Source organism: Solanum pennellii, chromosome 6 (genome assembly GCF_001406875.1).
Source record: "Solanum pennellii chromosome 6, SPENNV200".
NCBI classification, from domain to species: Eukaryota; Viridiplantae; Streptophyta; class Magnoliopsida; order Solanales; family Solanaceae; genus Solanum; species Solanum pennellii.
In genome coordinates, this window is record NC_028642.1 from 50,300,950 (window position 1) to 50,318,652 (window position 17,703).

General features: G+C 35.1%; 2 protein-coding genes across 2 annotated transcripts; one reads left to right on the forward strand and one right to left on the reverse strand.

Annotated features, from left to right (window-relative positions):
* Positions 1–895: 895 nt before the first annotated feature.
* LOC107021349 (V-type proton ATPase catalytic subunit A-like) lies at positions 896–8,892 on the reverse strand. Its single transcript, XM_015221992.2, has 20 exons — positions 8,669–8,892; positions 7,431–7,557; positions 7,210–7,265; positions 7,050–7,106; positions 6,809–6,920; positions 6,660–6,697; positions 6,446–6,547; positions 5,848–5,904; positions 5,674–5,745; positions 5,484–5,585; positions 5,307–5,369; positions 5,096–5,228; positions 4,605–4,711; positions 3,447–3,641; positions 3,288–3,374; positions 3,057–3,161; positions 2,113–2,210; positions 1,953–2,031; positions 1,561–1,649; positions 896–1,416 (listed from the first exon to the last, which is right to left on the reverse strand). Exons 1-20 carry the CDS (start codon positions 8,744–8,746, stop codon positions 1,302–1,304), a joined length of 1,872 nt encoding a protein of 623 aa, XP_015077478.1. The 5' UTR covers positions 8,747–8,892; the 3' UTR covers positions 896–1,301.
* A 2,108-nt stretch (positions 8,893–11,000) lies between these two features.
* On the forward strand, positions 11,001–16,862 carry LOC107021740. The gene is made up of 5 exons (XM_015222446.2): positions 11,001–11,571; positions 11,773–12,560; positions 14,596–15,000; positions 15,234–15,430; positions 16,443–16,862. Exons 2-5 carry the CDS (start codon positions 12,128–12,130, stop codon positions 16,686–16,688), a joined length of 1,281 nt encoding a protein of 426 aa, XP_015077932.1. The 5' UTR covers positions 11,001–11,571; positions 11,773–12,127; the 3' UTR covers positions 16,689–16,862.
* Positions 16,863–17,703: the final 841 nt, after the last annotated feature.

Consider the following 17,703-nt stretch of genomic DNA (forward strand, 5'->3'; position numbering starts at 1 on the left):
TTCATCCTGACAAGTTCACTAAACATTCTAATTCGACGGAAGTAGACATATTTATGTAGGTTGCACAAATTTTAGCAAATCTGGTCGTTCTCATTTGATAACGAAGTCATGCTTTTTGAATGCGATGTTCCAAATATACATGTGCAAGTTTTAGAGAAGTGAACAAATGTAAAATGTAGCTCCCCATCACATTTGGCGGAGCCTTGATACGGCTCTTGGCACGGCATGGGACAAAGAATAAGATGAAACATTATGGAAGTTCAATTGACACTAAAAATTAGTAGTGCCTTTTTCATTATCAAAGTTCAGTTTGACCTCTGCCAAAGATGACTGCCTTTGCACCGACTTATATCTTATGGCAGCTCGAAGAAATCATAACTGCGGCAGCATTACGGATATGTTTTCTAGGTTCTGTTGAGGACAGACCGTAGCTTTAACTTGGTTTGATAGGAAAACACTGGAACTCGAATGCAGAGGAGTTGCATACTATGATTGAATGACAGTTTATTTAATTGGACCCGTGGATATGTTACAAACTCATATACGACGAGTAAGACTGAAAGCTGATAAGAACGTTTGGATGGTTTTTTTTTTTAGTAGGAGACATGTATTTGCGTCTGTTAGCTTGGTATAAACACCGGGTACTTACTTGTTATTTGCCGTGTGTCTGGAATTAGTTGAGGTCGAGTCCACTTTGGTCTCCCAGTATTCCACTATGATTAACATTGTAATTCCCATATCAAACCTTGAAAATTCATGAAATCTCATCGTGATTGAACAGTGACCTATTTCAAAGGACATGAATAGCAATTTATAATCATGGCGATTGAGAAGGTGCACGCAGGTCAAAGGTTTCAACTTCCAATAAACCCTATGCTTAAATTTGCAGGTCAAATGGAGGACAACAAACTCCAGAAACATGTATTATAGACCTTTATTACAAGTTATTGCACATCTGGTAACAACAAAACGAAGACCAGTGCAATACATACCCGAGTGATAATAATGCTTAGGTACACTTTGCTGTCACCTTTAATTTTCAAGTCTGATGATAAAGAGAGGATTGAAACTGTATAAATTCACCTAAACGACCCCTTAACTAACCGTGTTACAAAAATAAATTGAGTTACACCAACTAAACAACAAATTTAAGGCACCATCCTGTTTTTACTTATCCAGCTCTAGCATCCAAACGACCATCTCAGTGTGGACAACAGCACATAACTGATTCAATGAAAAACGCTACTTTGGAGGTTGTTGGACCCGTCCAAGAACTGGAATACATCTACTGAAATGAGGACTTATCGAGTTTCATCCTCAAGGTTGCGGAAACCAGCAGTCAAATCATCATGAAGCTTCTTAAACTTGGCTACCAAAGCATCCTCTCCTTCGGCTGGATCCTCAAATTTTTGGGACCTGCAAAAAATGGAGGCTTAAAAGGCAAAGAAAAAGAAGAGAAGGGGAAGGGGGAGGCAAAGCACCAGATTGGCAGCACGGAAAAAATCTGTAACTTTATTATGAAACCACATAACAAAGTTCATATTCTTGGGAGTTACTTACACCAAACGGTAGAACAGATCCCCTAGGCGATGCTTAATGAGAGTGTAGGTAATCTTCTGGCCATCCATACCAGCTCCTCGTTCAACGGCCTGTGAGGAAGATGATACACCCAAATGTCACAAGCATATACCATGGTACAAGTTTCTCGTATTTATTAATCAAGAACCACTCTCAGAAGTTTGAATCTTATTCGTCCCTAAATCATCTTAACTGAAGAGCAGTAAAAGGAAATGCGAGCATGAAAATAACATAAAGAGTGACAAAAGAAAATATGAACATGAGTGGATAACACAGGTAAGTAAAAATGGGCAACAGAAAGTGCATATCTCTATAAATGATAGACCCAACACTATAAAGACATGTATGATGTATCAATAGCCAGATTACTATACCTGGTTGGCTAAGTTATAGAAATGGATAATATTCCGTAACATCCAAACAGACTTGTAGAAAGGACAAAATTTGTCGTACCTGTTACCAAAGAAGAATGAATATGAGATCATAACAATCACAATTAACAAGCATACTATGGTAGACTATTATAACACTTACGGAGTAAATGCATTTTGTGCAAGGTAGTCCTCCCTCAAAAGCTTAGCAGTTTCCAAAGTGATTTTATCTGTTTCAGCTAGAGCATCTTTACCAACAAGCTGCAGAACACAAACAGCAATATATCAATGACAGCTATATCTACTTCCTTTAGACCACTGAAGTTTGAGGAAAAAAGAAAATTGTTGGACAGGAGCAGGGCAATTGAGAAGAAATGTTTTGTTTGTTATGAGAGGCTAAAAGCTGTTTTAGCACACAGCAGCTGAGACCTGAGTGTTAACTTTGCTATGCAATCCAACTTAAAGTCTAGATCTAAAGAAACGGCAACTCCCTAAAGTGACAGCTGATACACGACACAATTGAAGTGATATACCAACTACTGAGCCATCACTTATCTAAGTGATTGAGACAGTACAGAATTAGTTTCCCTCGTTAGCTTAGTGCAGCCAATTTCCCTCAACAGAGAGTAACAAACATAGATCTCTTAACCAAATGAGATGATGATTTTCAAAAAAAGTTGCTGAGGTCATGGACCAGGAAGACTCGGAAAGACGTTAGAAATAGATTCAGGGATCAGTATGCACTCACTGCTTTTCCACGAAGTCTATTTAAGTGGAGTGTCTGTTGATGACCTGAGTTGATATCTGGAAAAAGGTACAAGAAATGCGAGAAAAGGTCCCCTACTAGTAATAATGGTGGTAAGAAGAGACGTAATATGACTAGCTGAGTAACTTTATCCAATTTAAAAGGTTAGCTCACTGTCCTATCTGCCTGTAAGTGAAAAGGTAACAATGAAGATGGCCACAGGAATATGAACAAGGAAGACGGATTTGAAGACAGCAAAAACTGCCCCTCATAGTCAAGACTGTGCAGATGAGCTGCTCTTTACGACATACAACTCGAGAAGAAATGTTAAAATATAAAAAAGAGGCATCATAAAGACATACTTGCACAATTTCATTTAGGTCATCCTCCCTTTGCAGAACCTCACGGGCTTTTGTCCTTATGTTGATAAAATCAGGATCAAACTTCTCATAAAAGGACTCCAAGGCCTGGAAATAGAAAACTCGCGTCAGCGAGTAGCAGTATATAATCAATAAAATAGAAGTAGCAAAAGATGGCTGATGAGCATGTTTTGCTGTATAAAGAATATCAACATGAACATCTAAACAACATACCCCCGAGTACTTTGAATAGGAAATAAGCCAATTTACAGAAGGGAAGTGTTTCCTCTGAGCCAATTTTTTGTCCAGCCCCCAGAAGACCTGTAAAAGGACAATATTAGATAAAACTGAAGAAAAGAAACTTCAATAGGATAGATCTATGGCTTGACCAACCTGAACAATACCCAGGGTTGCAGATGTAACAGGATCTGAGAAATCTCCTCCAGGAGGAGAAACAGCACCAACAATTGTCACACTCCCATTTCTCTCAGGTCCACCAAGACATTTAACTTTACCAGCACGTTCATAAAAAGATGCCAAACGTGCAGCAAGATAAGCAGGATATCCACTGTCTGCAGGCATCTCTGCCTGAAATGCGCATAGTGGATGTTAAAAAAAGACAATACAAAGCACTTTGATCCAGATTTGTGAAGACAATCATTTTCACAATATTATAGGTTTTATATAATCCAAGAGAGCATGCTTTTAAGAATTGCCCCTGTTGTGAAAACTCGATTACACAGCAAGCCACATGCAGAAAGGAGTGTCTATTAAGAAATGAAATAAGAGAATAGAGCACCCCAAGAAAGAAAATAACATAACAAGTTCCCTTTTCATCGTCAGTATGACTAACTGACTATATAGGCTGCCCAAAAGTTCAAAATATGATTACTAAGAAACACTAGAAATTATACAAAAATAAAGGAACTCCATGAAAAGGGGAAAAGTAAGGAAATTAATCTTCATTGATTCCTGAAAAGAAAAACAGTGAAACCACAGAATAGAGAACTGCAATGAGTACAAAAAGTCAAGCCACAGTCAAACACAAAGAAATAGGGAAGGAGAAAAGCTAAAAGGAGATACCAAAAGTTACTTCTGACAAAATTGCAAAGAGGATACCCAATTTCAACGTAGTCTCTCTTAAACAACCAGTTCAAATGGGCTTTCAAGAAGGAAAAAGATTCTCTTTGTCTTATTCTAGAAGCTAACTTATCTGAATCTGAATGTCATGCAAAATGCAAAATGCTTTATAGAAACTCAAGAGTTATTTAGAAGTTAGAACCATATAATATTGCTATTCGCACGTGATTCTGTTGAGATCGCACATAATTGCAAATTAGTTGGTAACATAATAAATAAGTTACAGAAGTAGCACTGATGTATTGTTAATTGGTTGGATACTATAATGAATAAGTTTATGACAATGCCAAACATAATTCGAGCAACCAAACAGTAACAGAAAGCTTTGCCGAAAAGAGAAAGAGGATATTTGACTTGCTGCAATAGACGAGGCTAATGGACTTTGTGGCAATAGAAAGAGTAAATACTCACCAGCCGACCTGAAATTTCACGTAAAGCTTCGGCCCAACGAGATGTAGAATCTGCCATCATGCTCACATTGTAGCCCATGTCTCTGAAATATTCTGCTATAGTAATGCCTGAAAATGATATTGATAAAAAGTCAAGAGCTACTATGTTGTATTACTTATCAAGAGATTAAACATAAGAACTAACATGTTGTAAGGCACATTCGCTTTATTTTGAACGAGTTGACACTTAAAACCAGAAATGCAAAGCAAGTAGAAAATGTTGACCATATCAAACATGAAGGTAATAAGAGCAGAGAGTGGAACATTTGATGTACTTATCTTTCATATTGTTTCAATGGGGGGTACACTGAGGAATAAAATCATATCAGCATTTAAAATCCTGAAGCTAAGTAAAATGTACTTATTGTACTTGGCTTCTTTCAGTTAATTAAGGTGCTTCTCTAATGAATTGTCAAGTACCATGAAAGTTAGAAAATTAAAAAGAGTAGCAACCTGTATAGATTGAGGCCTCACGAGCAGCCACAGGCATGTTTGAAGTATTAGCAACAAGTGTGGTACGTTTCATGACAGACTCTTCACGTCCATCAGGCAATGTCATTGTCAATTGAGGAAAATCCATTAGCACCTGAAATATTAACTATTATGTGTTATTCATCTCGTGATAATAATAAAGAGCTCACAAAATAGATTCAAAAGATCATACCTCGGCCATTTCATTCCCTCTTTCCCCACAACCAACATAGACCACAGTGTCTGAGTTAGAGTACTGCATTCATTAATCAACATGAATCAGATGAACTGGAGAAGTGTAAAAAGTATAAACATCTAACTTTAGAGAGATTAAAGTAAAAAGTAAAAAATAAAGCAAAAAGAAGCTCACCTTGGAAAGAGCTTGACTAATCACTGTTTTACCGCAGCCAAATGCACCTGGTATAGCACAAGTACCCCCAAGCACTGAAGGGAACAGAGCATCAAGAACACGCTGACATGAAATAGAGAAATTATAGAGAAGATGTCCAAGATTCTATACATGAATTACAAAATCCAACAACATTCTATGCACTAATTACCTGTCCAGTAAGCAGAGGAGTATCAGCAGCTAACTTTGCAGCAACCGGCCTAGGTGTACGTACAGGCCAACTCTATATATATAGGCAAATTAATGTCAGAATCCAGTGCTGAAACTGCTAGAATAACAAAGTAAAAGGCAATTGAAGAATCCTATGTGACTAGCATTCAATGACCTGAAGCATAGTGAACTGCTTTTTGACACCTTGAAACTCGAGCTCAAGAACAGTATCCTGCATGATCAACGAGAAGAGGAATCCATCACATCCCCCAATTACTGAAGTTGATGCATTGCTTGCAATATCTTGTTTTATTCTTAAATTTGATGCAAATGATGCAGCATATCGACACAACTTATAGCCTACACCTATCTACCACTTCTCAAATTTAAGTGAGGCGAAAGATATACAAGAAATCTATTGAGCGAATAAATATCCTCATAACCAAACTTAAGTAATATGTGTATGTGTATAACATAAAAATAAGAAGACAGCTAGCAGAATCAATAACATGCATTTAGGACCTAAGTTCAGGAAAAGGAATTGATATCTGTCTTCCCTTCTTATACAAGTTCAAGAAAAACAGGAAAAATAGACAACTGGTCCTTTTCCTGAACCCATGGTACAGGAACCAGTTCTAACAAATGCCACAATTGGTGGCAAAGTTCTCCATTCTCTAGACATGCTTCACTGACATCGCAACAATTTTTCGAATTAAAACATGAACACTGTACTAAGTGTAAATATGCTTGCAGTTTGATGAGTATTCACGGACCTTCAAAGAGTAATGACCAGCGGGAGCAATGTAAGTAATTTTTCCCATGGCATCTGGAGGAAGTGCAACATGATGTTCCATTAAGCTGTTTTCAAAGACGTTCTGCGAAAAGAAATAATCAAGAAGAGATTCAAATACAATGGAAGATACTTGAATGCAGTTTTGGAGGACTCAACAAACTTCTTTAGAAGAATTTCAGTTTTATCAAACTTACAGCATACAGATCTCCACCTGTTAAGATATCTCCCTCGCCTGGCACCAGATATATTATAGTGAGCAGAGTCATCAATGATGAAAGTACACAGTTCTTGACGAAGATAACTCAAACTCCAACATGTCACGGAGTCAAAGTTTAGAACATACCTATTTTCTTTGGCTCAAATTCCCAGAGTATATCCTTGTCAAGGGCTGGAACAGATACACCTCGAGGGATGTAGACATCCCCAGATCTTTTTGCGATTGTCTTCAGTGGCCTCTGCATTATTGACAAAAGAAACATACAAAAACAAATTAAGCATTCAAATGGAGCTGCAATAATCTAATATCAGACAAGCTTCAGTACAGAATTTCAGAGAAAAATTGCAGGACATCATCAGATAATAACCTGAATACCATCGAAGATGTTTCCCAAGATTCCAGGACCAAGCTCTACTGACAGGGGCTGCAATTTGGATACACATCAATTTACCTATTTCAAATTCAATATTCCAAAACAGTTAAAACAAAACAATAAGACTGATAAGAAGTATTTTTTATTTTTTTACCTTGCGTGTACGTAAGACAGGATCATTCACCATCAGCCCAGCTGTTTCTTCATAGACTGCAAGAAAGTAGATCTTAATAACAAAACCTTGTTTGTAATTTAAATTTAAGTCCGATTATGGAAATCAAAGCTAGTACATAACTCCCTTTAAGAACAATAATCCAAGGATGCTGATAGGGAGATAGTTGTCATTAGCAGGAATACAGAAACCAAACAATATACCCTGAATTGTCGCGGAATCTCCTTCCAGCCTAATAATTTCACCAATAAGATTGTCATGTCCGACACGAACAAGTTCATACATGGCAGCCCCAGCCATTCCATCTGCAACAACCACTGGTCCAGACACCTGTAGGAATAGGCACAATTTGCAGGCAATAACATAAGTTGTTCATTCTAGCAAATAGCAATGGCAACTTTTACTTTGGAGTTGAAGAACCGATAACACAGTGCACAAAATTTCATTCAATGAGAACAAAACCAAGACAGAAATTTGGTAACCGATAATCCCACATCAGCATGATCATCTACATTGTATGCAAAATAGAAAAGCTAAATTAAAAAATCTAACAATGAAAGGTTCTACTTTTCTCATAAGGAAACTAACAATCACCAAATCAAGTAAACAGTGAACAGATGCAAGTGCATATGCAAAATTTTTTTAACATATACTATTTCCAAATGATTAACAGCAACTGCAGTAATTATAGTAGAAAGAAAGAGAAATTCAATTGATTTAACGCTTATTAACTCATGAACAATAAAGCAACAAACTGTTTAACCAATGATCGACTCCAAAAGCTTCTTAATTAAAAAAAGGCATAATACTGGACCTAAACTTGACTTCAAATTGTAACTTTGACCTCCAATTTTCATAATGCACAAACAAATACTTTAACTATTAAACTTTTAAATAAATAAACACATTAGTCTTACATGGCACAATACACGTAGGACACCACGTTGTACATGTGTGTCTATTTGTTCAACTTTATACAAATTTAAGTATCTAAAGTTGAAGAACATAAATGTAATTTGAAGCCAAGTTAAAGGGCATATTTATGTATTATGCCTTGAAAAAAGGTTCGATAAAGCAAAGTACAAACAGTTGCATTCCCACGTTCAGCATTTAGAGAAAATGTATGCGCGAATAAAAACAGCAAATACTGTAAAATCATGTCCTTCCAAATCTCCATAGTTAGCAAAGTGAGACTGATCCAACTAATATACAACACTATTAGTGCTATGATTTACTGATTAGCAAAGTGAAACAGTGTCACTTTTACTTCTCTGTGGTTCAAACTACGTGAAATTCAAACTTCAATATACACGAGTTGATCTAATCCAAATTAGCTTCAAAATTAGTCATTACTGACTTTCAAAGTGCCACATAAGTTGGAACGACGTTAGTAAAAGCTCATACTCCAATCAAATTGAATCTCAAATGAAAATAGTGCTACCTTTCTGACGTAACCATACTCACTCTCCTTTTCAGAATCTTCAAATGTAGTAAGAGGACCTCCAAAGAGAGACGGCATTGTAAAATGAAGCAAGTAAATATGTTGAACTCACGATCGGATCGATGGAAGATAAACTCTCCAATCGAAATCTATAGAATTGCGGTAGATAAACGGGCACGTTACAGTCAAAATAAGGAAGCAACGAGCGAGAGAGAAGAGAACAGGGGGAGGGGGTATTAATCCGTTGTCGTACTCGTCTGCTTGTGTAACGTGATTCATTCATCAACTTTTTACTTTTCGAGTTTTTTTAATCCATTTTGGCATATTTGCTAATCATTAATTAAAATTTTAAATTTGAATATACATTATAATATTAAGGGAAAATTATTCATAATAACGAATATTTAAATCAAAATAAATACTATAACTACTGTTTAAAACATTTGTATTCCGTAGCAAATTTTGCACGATTTTTGCCAGTTGGTTCGGCCGCAGTCATCAAGCGAAAGATTCATTTTTATCCAAATTCATTTCCTATCTTTTATCTCCCATTTTCTTCCAGTTATCCCTCAAATTTCTCCCCAAATCAATTATTTTTAATTGGTTATGGCCCACCCTCTATTTCCATACAAATCTCTCCCCAAATCTGAATTTTCTTTAAAAATTATATGTTCTTTATACAACATAAATATACATATATTTTCGTTCCCCTCTCTCCCCTCTCCCAGATCTCGCTCGCCACTCTCCCTAATCTCGCTCGCCACCCTCGCCTCTCTCGCTTATACAAACAAAAACAAAATGTATAAATTGTGTTTCTGTTTGAATAATGCGAGAGAAAACTGTATATACACATGCAAATACATATATTTTTGTCATATGCACTTATAATTATACAATAAAAGTACCTCTCTGTCCAGTTTCTTTTGCCTTTCTCTTTTTCTCATTTTATACAAATTCAAATTGTATATAATTTCTTTCTTTCTCGTTTTATACAATTTAATTCAGTTGTATATTCCCTGCGCAAGTCTCTTTTGTCTTCTCTCTTTTTCATTTTATACAAATTCAAATTGTATATAATCGTTCTATACATTTATAATTATACAATTCGTTTTATACACTTCGTTTTATACAATTCTCTGCCCAAAGTCTCTTTCTCTTTCTCATTTTATACACTTCGTATTATACAATTCGCTTTAATTGTATATGTATAGCGAATTATACGTTTATATGTTTGCTATGGAGTACAATTATGCAAACTTTGCTATAGCATACAAAGATGAATTTTATGTTTGCTATACGTAAAAGTTGCCCAAATATTAAATATCTAGCAAAACAATACTGTTGCACAAAATTTTCGGACTCTATATATTTTGGAAAGTATTTTAGTTTTGTTGCAAATGTAACTTTTAGAGAGTAGTTACATTTGGAAAAAATAAATATTACTTTGTTTTTTAATATTAGAACAATAATTTATGCTCGATAAGGTTATATTTACGTATAATATATTTTCGATCTTTGAAAAACAATTTACTTTAGCTGAAAAGCACTGCTATTTTTTTATGATAAAAAGCATGCGAAAAATGCCTTTGTAAATTAAAGGAAATGTTTTTAGCTTTCAGAAGTTTTACCAGCTATTAAATTTCTGAATATTAATACATATACTATAAAAAGATAATTACATAGAGTATAATTCTTTTTTATAGTATGACATATGGATAAATTATATTGTATACTATCACGCATAATATATTTATAATTTGATGATAAATCTGTAAATAAATTGATGATAGATTTTTTCATTATTGCCTAACGATCGATTAAATGATACACTATAAAAAAATCTAAGTAACAAACAAAATAAATTTTTTATTTAAATTGATAATACAATATAACGGGTAATAACCATCCAAACTAGACAGGTGTTCATGGGTTAGTTCCAATCGCTTATTAATCAAAATCTAAGCCAAACCAATTTGATCGATTTTTAAATTACTAAAATCAAATAAAAAAGGATAGAAAAAATAACAATAAATTCAAAACGAAAAATAGTTAGAACGACTCACGTTACAAAACTTCCAATCACTAAATTTTTGATAAATAAAAATTCAAAATTCAACATTTCAGCATGGAAAGAAGAGTCTGTGACATTGATAGCCCCCTCCCCCTTCCTAGAGTCTGTCACACTCATATACATGAACATTGAAACCAATAAGATAAATATACTAATCTTAAACTTTTTTACTTAAATAAAATCAAATATTATTGAATCGATTTTAATTCAACCGTGAACGTCTCTCAATACGAGGGAAGGGGGTGTAGAAAATAAAAGAAGAAAGAAAAGGTGGTCAAATCTAGCATTACTCTCAACTATGGGGCGTATTACGTAAATTTAATTCAAAGTCGAGTCAAAACTTTTTCTTCATTTTCGCGGCTTTTTGGGTAATAAACTTCTGACAATATTCTCTGTACGAAAAACCCTTAACCCCATGCACTCTGTTTCCTCTAGGAAATCGCAAACCATCTTTTTTTACTTTACTTAAATCTCATTTCGTCTTCATCTTCATTAATCTTCTTCCGTTACTGTTCCTACTGTCCAAAACTTGAATCAAAATTTTGCCTTTTTGTCCTTTTATCACCTTTCCCCCCCCTCTTCTTGTGTAATTTTCCTTTTTTATTTTTCAGCATCGTAACGCGTAATGTATTTTTCTTGTTATTCAGATTCATATATATCAAACTAAATGTAATGTATCAGTAAAAAACTGTACCCATTCAACTCACTCACCCATTGTTTTTGTTGCCTTTTTTTTTTTGAACCCCTTTATAATATCCGCCTCGATTCGGTTTCTAGGGTTTGCACTCTTCTTAACAAATGGTTTGGGTGGGTGTACACCGGTTTTTAATATGTAAGTATTGTTTATTTTGTTTTGAATCTTTCATGTTCAAGTTCTATTCCTCTTTAAATCAGTGAAGTTTCGTTTTTTTTTTTAAAAAAAAATTAATCTTTTTTTATGATTTCCCCTAAATTTTGAAGTATAAATTGATCGCAGTTTGATTATTTGAATTTGAAATGTATTTTTCAGTTTTCTAATTGAAATACTGTGCAGAAGCTGAATGTTGTTGGGGTTTTATTGGGGATTTCACATTGGAAGCTTGATGATGGTGTGGAAGCTGAGGACATACAGATTCAGAATGGGGCTAAATTAGATTATGGATCTGATTTGAGTTTTCAGAGTTTTGGTGGAAGGGACTGCGAAACTAAAGGTGGCATTTTTGTTATGTCTTGTTTGTTTGAATGATTCTTTTTTACTGCATGTAGACTGGAGCCCTTTTGCATCCTGGTGTTGTTGAAAAGAGCAAATCAATCTTTTTGAGGTTAACTAAGTGGGGTTTCTAATTTAAGTGGACGAACGAAAAGAATTATTGTGTAAGACATTGATAGGGAAGTTGTTGGTTTAAGTGATGGATTTCTTCAAAGTGAAGAGGTTTAGAAAGGCTCATAAGCCGGAACTAGAGACTAATACAGAGGAAAAACCTGTTCCGCTGCCGGGAGAGCAAAAGAATGAGAATGGTAATGTGGGGAAAACAACTAATGTTGATTCCACTAATGCTGAACCAGAAGATGATGATGATGACTTCATCACTAATGAAGTAAAGAGGAGGTTGAAGGAACTGAGAAGAAACAGCTTTATGGTATTAATTCCTGAAGAGTCAGCTCCAGAAGATGATGATGCAGATGATGAAGAAGAACAGGTGAACATGAATCCCAGTGATTGGAGAGATGTTGAAGCTGAAGGACGACAGTTTTGGTCTGGCTTCAATGCCGTGTATGACAAATACGCTGAACAAATGCTGTTTTATGACCGCCTGCATGTTCAGCAGCTGCGTGAAATTGGTAATAGTTCCGGACTATGTTTTGCTTTACTTCCTGAAATAAACTTTGTTTCCCTTGCTTTGCACTAGTGGCTCCAAATTAGAAACTGAAATCATCTGTACAATGAGAAATCGATCGAGTAATATATGATAATATCAAAGAAACATTTTCCTTAAATGATGAATTTACAATTCTGGCTAGACAATTAAAAAGCACAATAAGAGAGGATAATCACACTAAATGTAAGAACAAACAATTCTTTTTGGGAAACAATCCTCTAATTAATTCCCTGGGAATTTCTATAGTTGGTGGAGTAGATAGAATCCCAATCAAATATAGTTGGTGGAGTGAGTTGTTGCAATTTAGACACAAATTGCCAATCTTTTCTTTCATCTCGGGGGAAGAAGGATCGGGAGGAGCTAATTCAGACCCCTCCGCTAAAATAAGAACATCCCCCACATTCGTTTGTTTCGAGAAATCTATTGATTGATTCCGATTCTTTTCTTTTTCTTTTCTCTTGATTCTCTTCCGATCGAGACATATAGATCTTGTTCATGGATTAACGAAAAAGTGCAAAAGCTCTATTTGCCTTTGTTATTCTATGAGTCTCTTCCTTTTTTGCGTATGACATCGCCACTCCCTTTGGCAGCATCCAAAGGATTTCTCCTTTGCTTTGACAATGAAATTTTACCCCCGGTCTCCTTTATAAAGAAAGAGAGAGATTTATAGATGTATTTATTGGATCCATTAGATGCCTGATCGTTATTAGAGTAGAATAGGGCAATGTCCTTGTCTAAAGTTAAGAAGAAGGTAAAATAGAGGAATTCACTTATCTATAGAGGCGAGTCAAAGCTTTTTCCTTTAAAGTTGAATTATGACCTTGCATATCGTTATCGTTTACAGATTCCTCAATGCTCAACCTCCCAAGATTCAGCTACACAGCCTCTTGAACTTCATAAAAAAAAAAGGAAGAAAGTATAGCTACACTGCCTCTTGAACAATAGAGACTTCTTCATCTCACACACCCTTCAGAAGGAAATTAGAAATACCCTTCTTTGACTTTTATATCCTGAGATATGATAAAATTACCCTTCATTCAAGTATAAAGCTGCCATTTTACTGTCATATTTATGTTTTAGAATTCAAACTGAGGTGTCTATGTATTTTCATAGCAGCATAAGAACGGATCATTTGTAAAGAGACAAGTTTCAACAACACTCGATGAACCATCTCACCAAACACTCTACTTGTTGTTTCAACGGAAGACTCAGTTGACAAGTTCAATTGAATTTTCCAATAGATCATTCCTTTTAATTGAATTAGTAAATGAATTTTAAACTTCATCTGAAATTCTGAAACAAAAATTTTAAATAGATTGCAGAATAAATTGTGAAACTGCAACAGTGTGTCGTGTTAAAGGCATTTGGAGATGAGAAGTCATTCTTTAAAGGCGAGCCTCGAAAAAAAACAGACTGTAGTGATTGTTTTTGGGTCAAACCGGTAGAGACATCTTTTATAGCTATTGGAGAGAACTGCTGTATTTTTTTTCCTGCTGTAGGGTTTGGTTTTGTTCCTCCAGCCATTAGGAATCTGGCAAGTTCAATTGCGTTCGACCTTTTATTTTTTTTTAAATGGTAAAGGTTTTATAAATAAAGGCACCAAGATGTACGCTTTTGTGCTAGATCTAACTAAATAGGCAACTGCAAGGCCCAGATTCTGATATGCAAAGAATCAGTTTTTGCTTGTCTTGAGCACTTAAATTTCTGTTATTATTTTGTTCCCTCTAGATGAGCTTTTAGAAAAAGTTCCTTTTTGTGGTTTTGTTGTTTTTCTTTGCATGTTAGTATAAGAATATTGTAATTCTCATTTGTCACGGTCTATTCTCAGGCTTTGGTGGTGCTTTAATATGTGGTGTTAATTGTTCTGTAGCTTTTAACGGTGCTTTAATGATTGCTTATTGTTTTTCTGTTATTGCAAGCATCTCCAAAAGAGAGTTGATTTGCAGCTTCGAGAGTACCAAATTTGTTGGTGGTTAACAAAATTTAGTATTTTCCAGGTTCACATATTCCATCTACTTCTTCTCCAAGATCTGCACCTAAAAAGCTTGTATCACCCTTTCGGTGCCTATCCTTGAAAAAAATGGATGAATTTCAAGATGAAAGTCAGCACTTGCACCAGCCTGTGGCTGACATTAATCAAGATCTTGAAACAGCTTATGTAGCTCAGTTGTGCTTGACCTGGGAAGTTCTTCACTGTCAATACACACAATTGAGTCAGAAAATCTCTATCCAACCTGATAGTCCCATCTTCTATAATCACAGCGCTCAGCAGTTTCAGCAGTTATTGGTCTTGTTACAACGATTTATTGAAACTGAACCTTTTGAACCGGGTACGAGGCCTGAAATTTATGCTCGCATGAGAAATGCATTGCCTATGCTACTTCAGGTTCCTAAAGTCCAAGGTAGTACTGATATCTGATAATGATTGATTTCCTATGAGATGCTCATTTGATTTTCCTAGTGACGAACAACTTCCTTTTTCCTTGTATTGAATGACTTGGACTTGTTATTTGTTAAGAATATTTACTTTGCTAGAGTTTGCATTGTATTCAATGCATATTAAATTTGATGTACTGGAGTACGTAAAGTTTATTTCCTCTTGATCTGGCTGACAAATCTAATCTCTCAAATTTAGGTTCTGATCAAAAGAAATTGGAAGATGATGAGTTGCCAGTTCTTGCTCCAGATGTACTTAAAGTGATTGAAAGTTCAATCCTCACTTTTCGTGTATTTGTGAAGATGGACAAGAAGTCTAGCAGTGTACGTAATCTTTTCGGAAGCCAGAACCAGATGACAACACCTGTTCATCAGGTTCAATGTTCTCTTGAAAAGGTAAGGAATTGGTTTGATATTCTCTGTTTAACCATCCTTATGAGTTTACCTTACTTTTATCACTGTACTTTTTATGAGGTAGTATTGTTAGTGTTTGTCTTGGAAGAATTTCAAGATATTTTCCTTTTTATACTCCAGGAAATAACGGAAATATAGAAAATATGTGTTTGTATAAAATAGTTGACATCCACTTAAAAAATACCCAATATGGAGCAGATTTAGTAAAGGCTTTGAACTTGTTTCCCACATTCTCCACTTGGGATGAAAAGATGAGTAACACCATCAGTCAATGAGGTTTTCCTTTGAAATTGTCTAGTCAAGATTCTCAACTTAATTTTCTCTTCTGTTTCTGAAATGTTGGGGCTCCATTTTCTTCTCTCTTTTTAGCACATTTCAATTTTTGTAACAAGGAACTGTACCAGCAGTTTCTGCGATATTCAAATGATGTGTGATTAGGTGTCCTCAATTGTGACGAAGAGGAATAACTTAGTCCATACTCCATATCATCAAATGATAGTATTGTTTCTTTCATAAGCCTTTTCTTGACTCTTCTATCCATGTTGTATTCATTTCCGTCCAGCTCTTATGAAGAGGTCAAGAGGAAAGTTTTGCTTCCTTTCGTCCAAACAGATTTTCTGAACCATAAATTAATAGGAAAGTAAAAGGTTGTTCAGTGAAAGATTGTTAAATAATAAAAACTGGAAGAGTCTTAGCCATCAACAAGCCCATAGTTTCGTTACAGTATTAGAAGTCTGCCTTTGGAGATTTCTAGGTTTCCTCTGATTCCTATTTATTTGAATGTTGAACTGATATCATTAACTTAATATCCATTTTCTATTTTCAGTAGTTGGTTGTAATGTAGTATTGCTAATAGTAATTCAAGCAAAGCTCTTGCTACCTCCATTTTGCTTTGGCTCGTAAGATAAGTCAAGCAAATGCCTATTTTGAGACAGAAAGTTTGGATATTGCTGTTGGTCTTCTTTGAGATAACTTCTTACTCTTTCTAATGCAGAAAAAGGTGAAACTGAAGGAACTACGGAAGAAAACAAAGAACCTGAAGAAGAAATCATGGCCTAGCATGGCAGCAGATGTGGACCTGTTGCTTGGCCTAATTGATGTGAAAGTCATGAATAGGGTCCTAAGAATGGAAAGAATCAGTAAGGAACAGTTATTCTGGTGCGAAGAAAAGATGAAGAAGCTAGATGTAACTGACGGCAAGCTGCAGAGAGACCCCTCTCTTATCTTATTTCCTGGTTAGCAGGCAAATCGAAACTCTTGACTTGCTAGAAAAACTAATATTTTTTTTCCTTCTGTATTGGCTGTATAATAGGGTGGATATTCTTCATCAACTGTTTGATCTTATATGATGTTTAAACTTTGGAAAATGACATGCTTTCAAATGAAATGTCTTTTTTTTTTGCATGTTTTAAAATGTTTATGCATGATTTCTATACTTGGTGCATTTTTGTGCTAACCTTAGGTTTTTTAGTTGAAAAGGCTTGTTTTTTGTTTGGCAATGCGTTCCCGATGGTTTTATTAAGCCTCGTAGAAGTGGGGACAAAGCATGATGCCTGCCTTTTCATAATTTTTGCCATTACTTTTTGACCCAAAACTAGGAAGTTCTTTTAGCTTTTGTTGCTTCACGGAGTGATAAATATCCATTAGATGATCAAGGAGTGTGGACAAGTGATCATCGATGAGGAGTATCATCAGGTCTTACGTTCAAATTTTAATTGGAGATAAAATATAGTTAGGTAATTTCAAGACCCATGTCAGATGTTTATAACCGCCCTCATTCCAGGCTTCCCTATTATTTTTTTTATTGTGCCCTGGATCTACTACTTCCTCCGTTTCAATTTTTTTCTTAGTTTGTTCTTGAAAAGAAGAAATGTTTCTCTTTTTGGTATTACTTTATCCTCAATAACATGAATTTATAGCTATAGAGAAACATCACATATTTAAGACTTTCACGTTTTGATTTCTCTTTTGAACTCGCTTGGGTAAACACGAAAATGAAAAAAAGTCCTAGTTATATAACTTATAAACTGTTAGCATCATTCCGTGGAAGGTTAGCAGGAGTATAAAAAGGCCTCTTCGCACATTTGATCCCTTGCTACTAAAAACACATGTCCAATTATACTTGATCATTTTATAAAATTTATAGATGATAGTTATTTTCCTATTACGTTTTTCAAGATATTAAATTTATTATATTCAAATGATAATACAGTAAATTGTCCTTTTATTTATAATTTTTTTAAATATATTAAATT

Coding starts and splice junctions, on each gene's coding strand:
- LOC107021349 (XM_015221992.2), bottom strand. CDS start 8,746: ATGCCGTCTCTCTTTGGAGGTCCTCTTACTACATTTGAAGATTCTGAA. Junction 6,548..6,659: donor CAGGTGGAGATCTGTATGCT/GTAAGTTTGATA, acceptor TTCTTTTCGCAG/AACGTCTTTGAAAACAGCTT. Junction 2,211..3,056: donor ACCTAAATGAAATTGTGCAA/GTATGTCTTTAT, acceptor TGTGTTCTGCAG/CTTGTTGGTAAAGATGCTCT.
- LOC107021740 (XM_015222446.2), top strand. CDS start 12,128: ATGGATTTCTTCAAAGTGAAGAGGTTTAGAAAGGCTCATAAGCCGGAA. Junction 15,001..15,233: donor TCAGGTTCCTAAAGTCCAAG/GTAGTACTGATA, acceptor TCTCAAATTTAG/GTTCTGATCAAAAGAAATTG. Junction 15,431..16,442: donor TTCAATGTTCTCTTGAAAAG/GTAAGGAATTGG, acceptor TTTCTAATGCAG/AAAAAGGTGAAACTGAAGGA.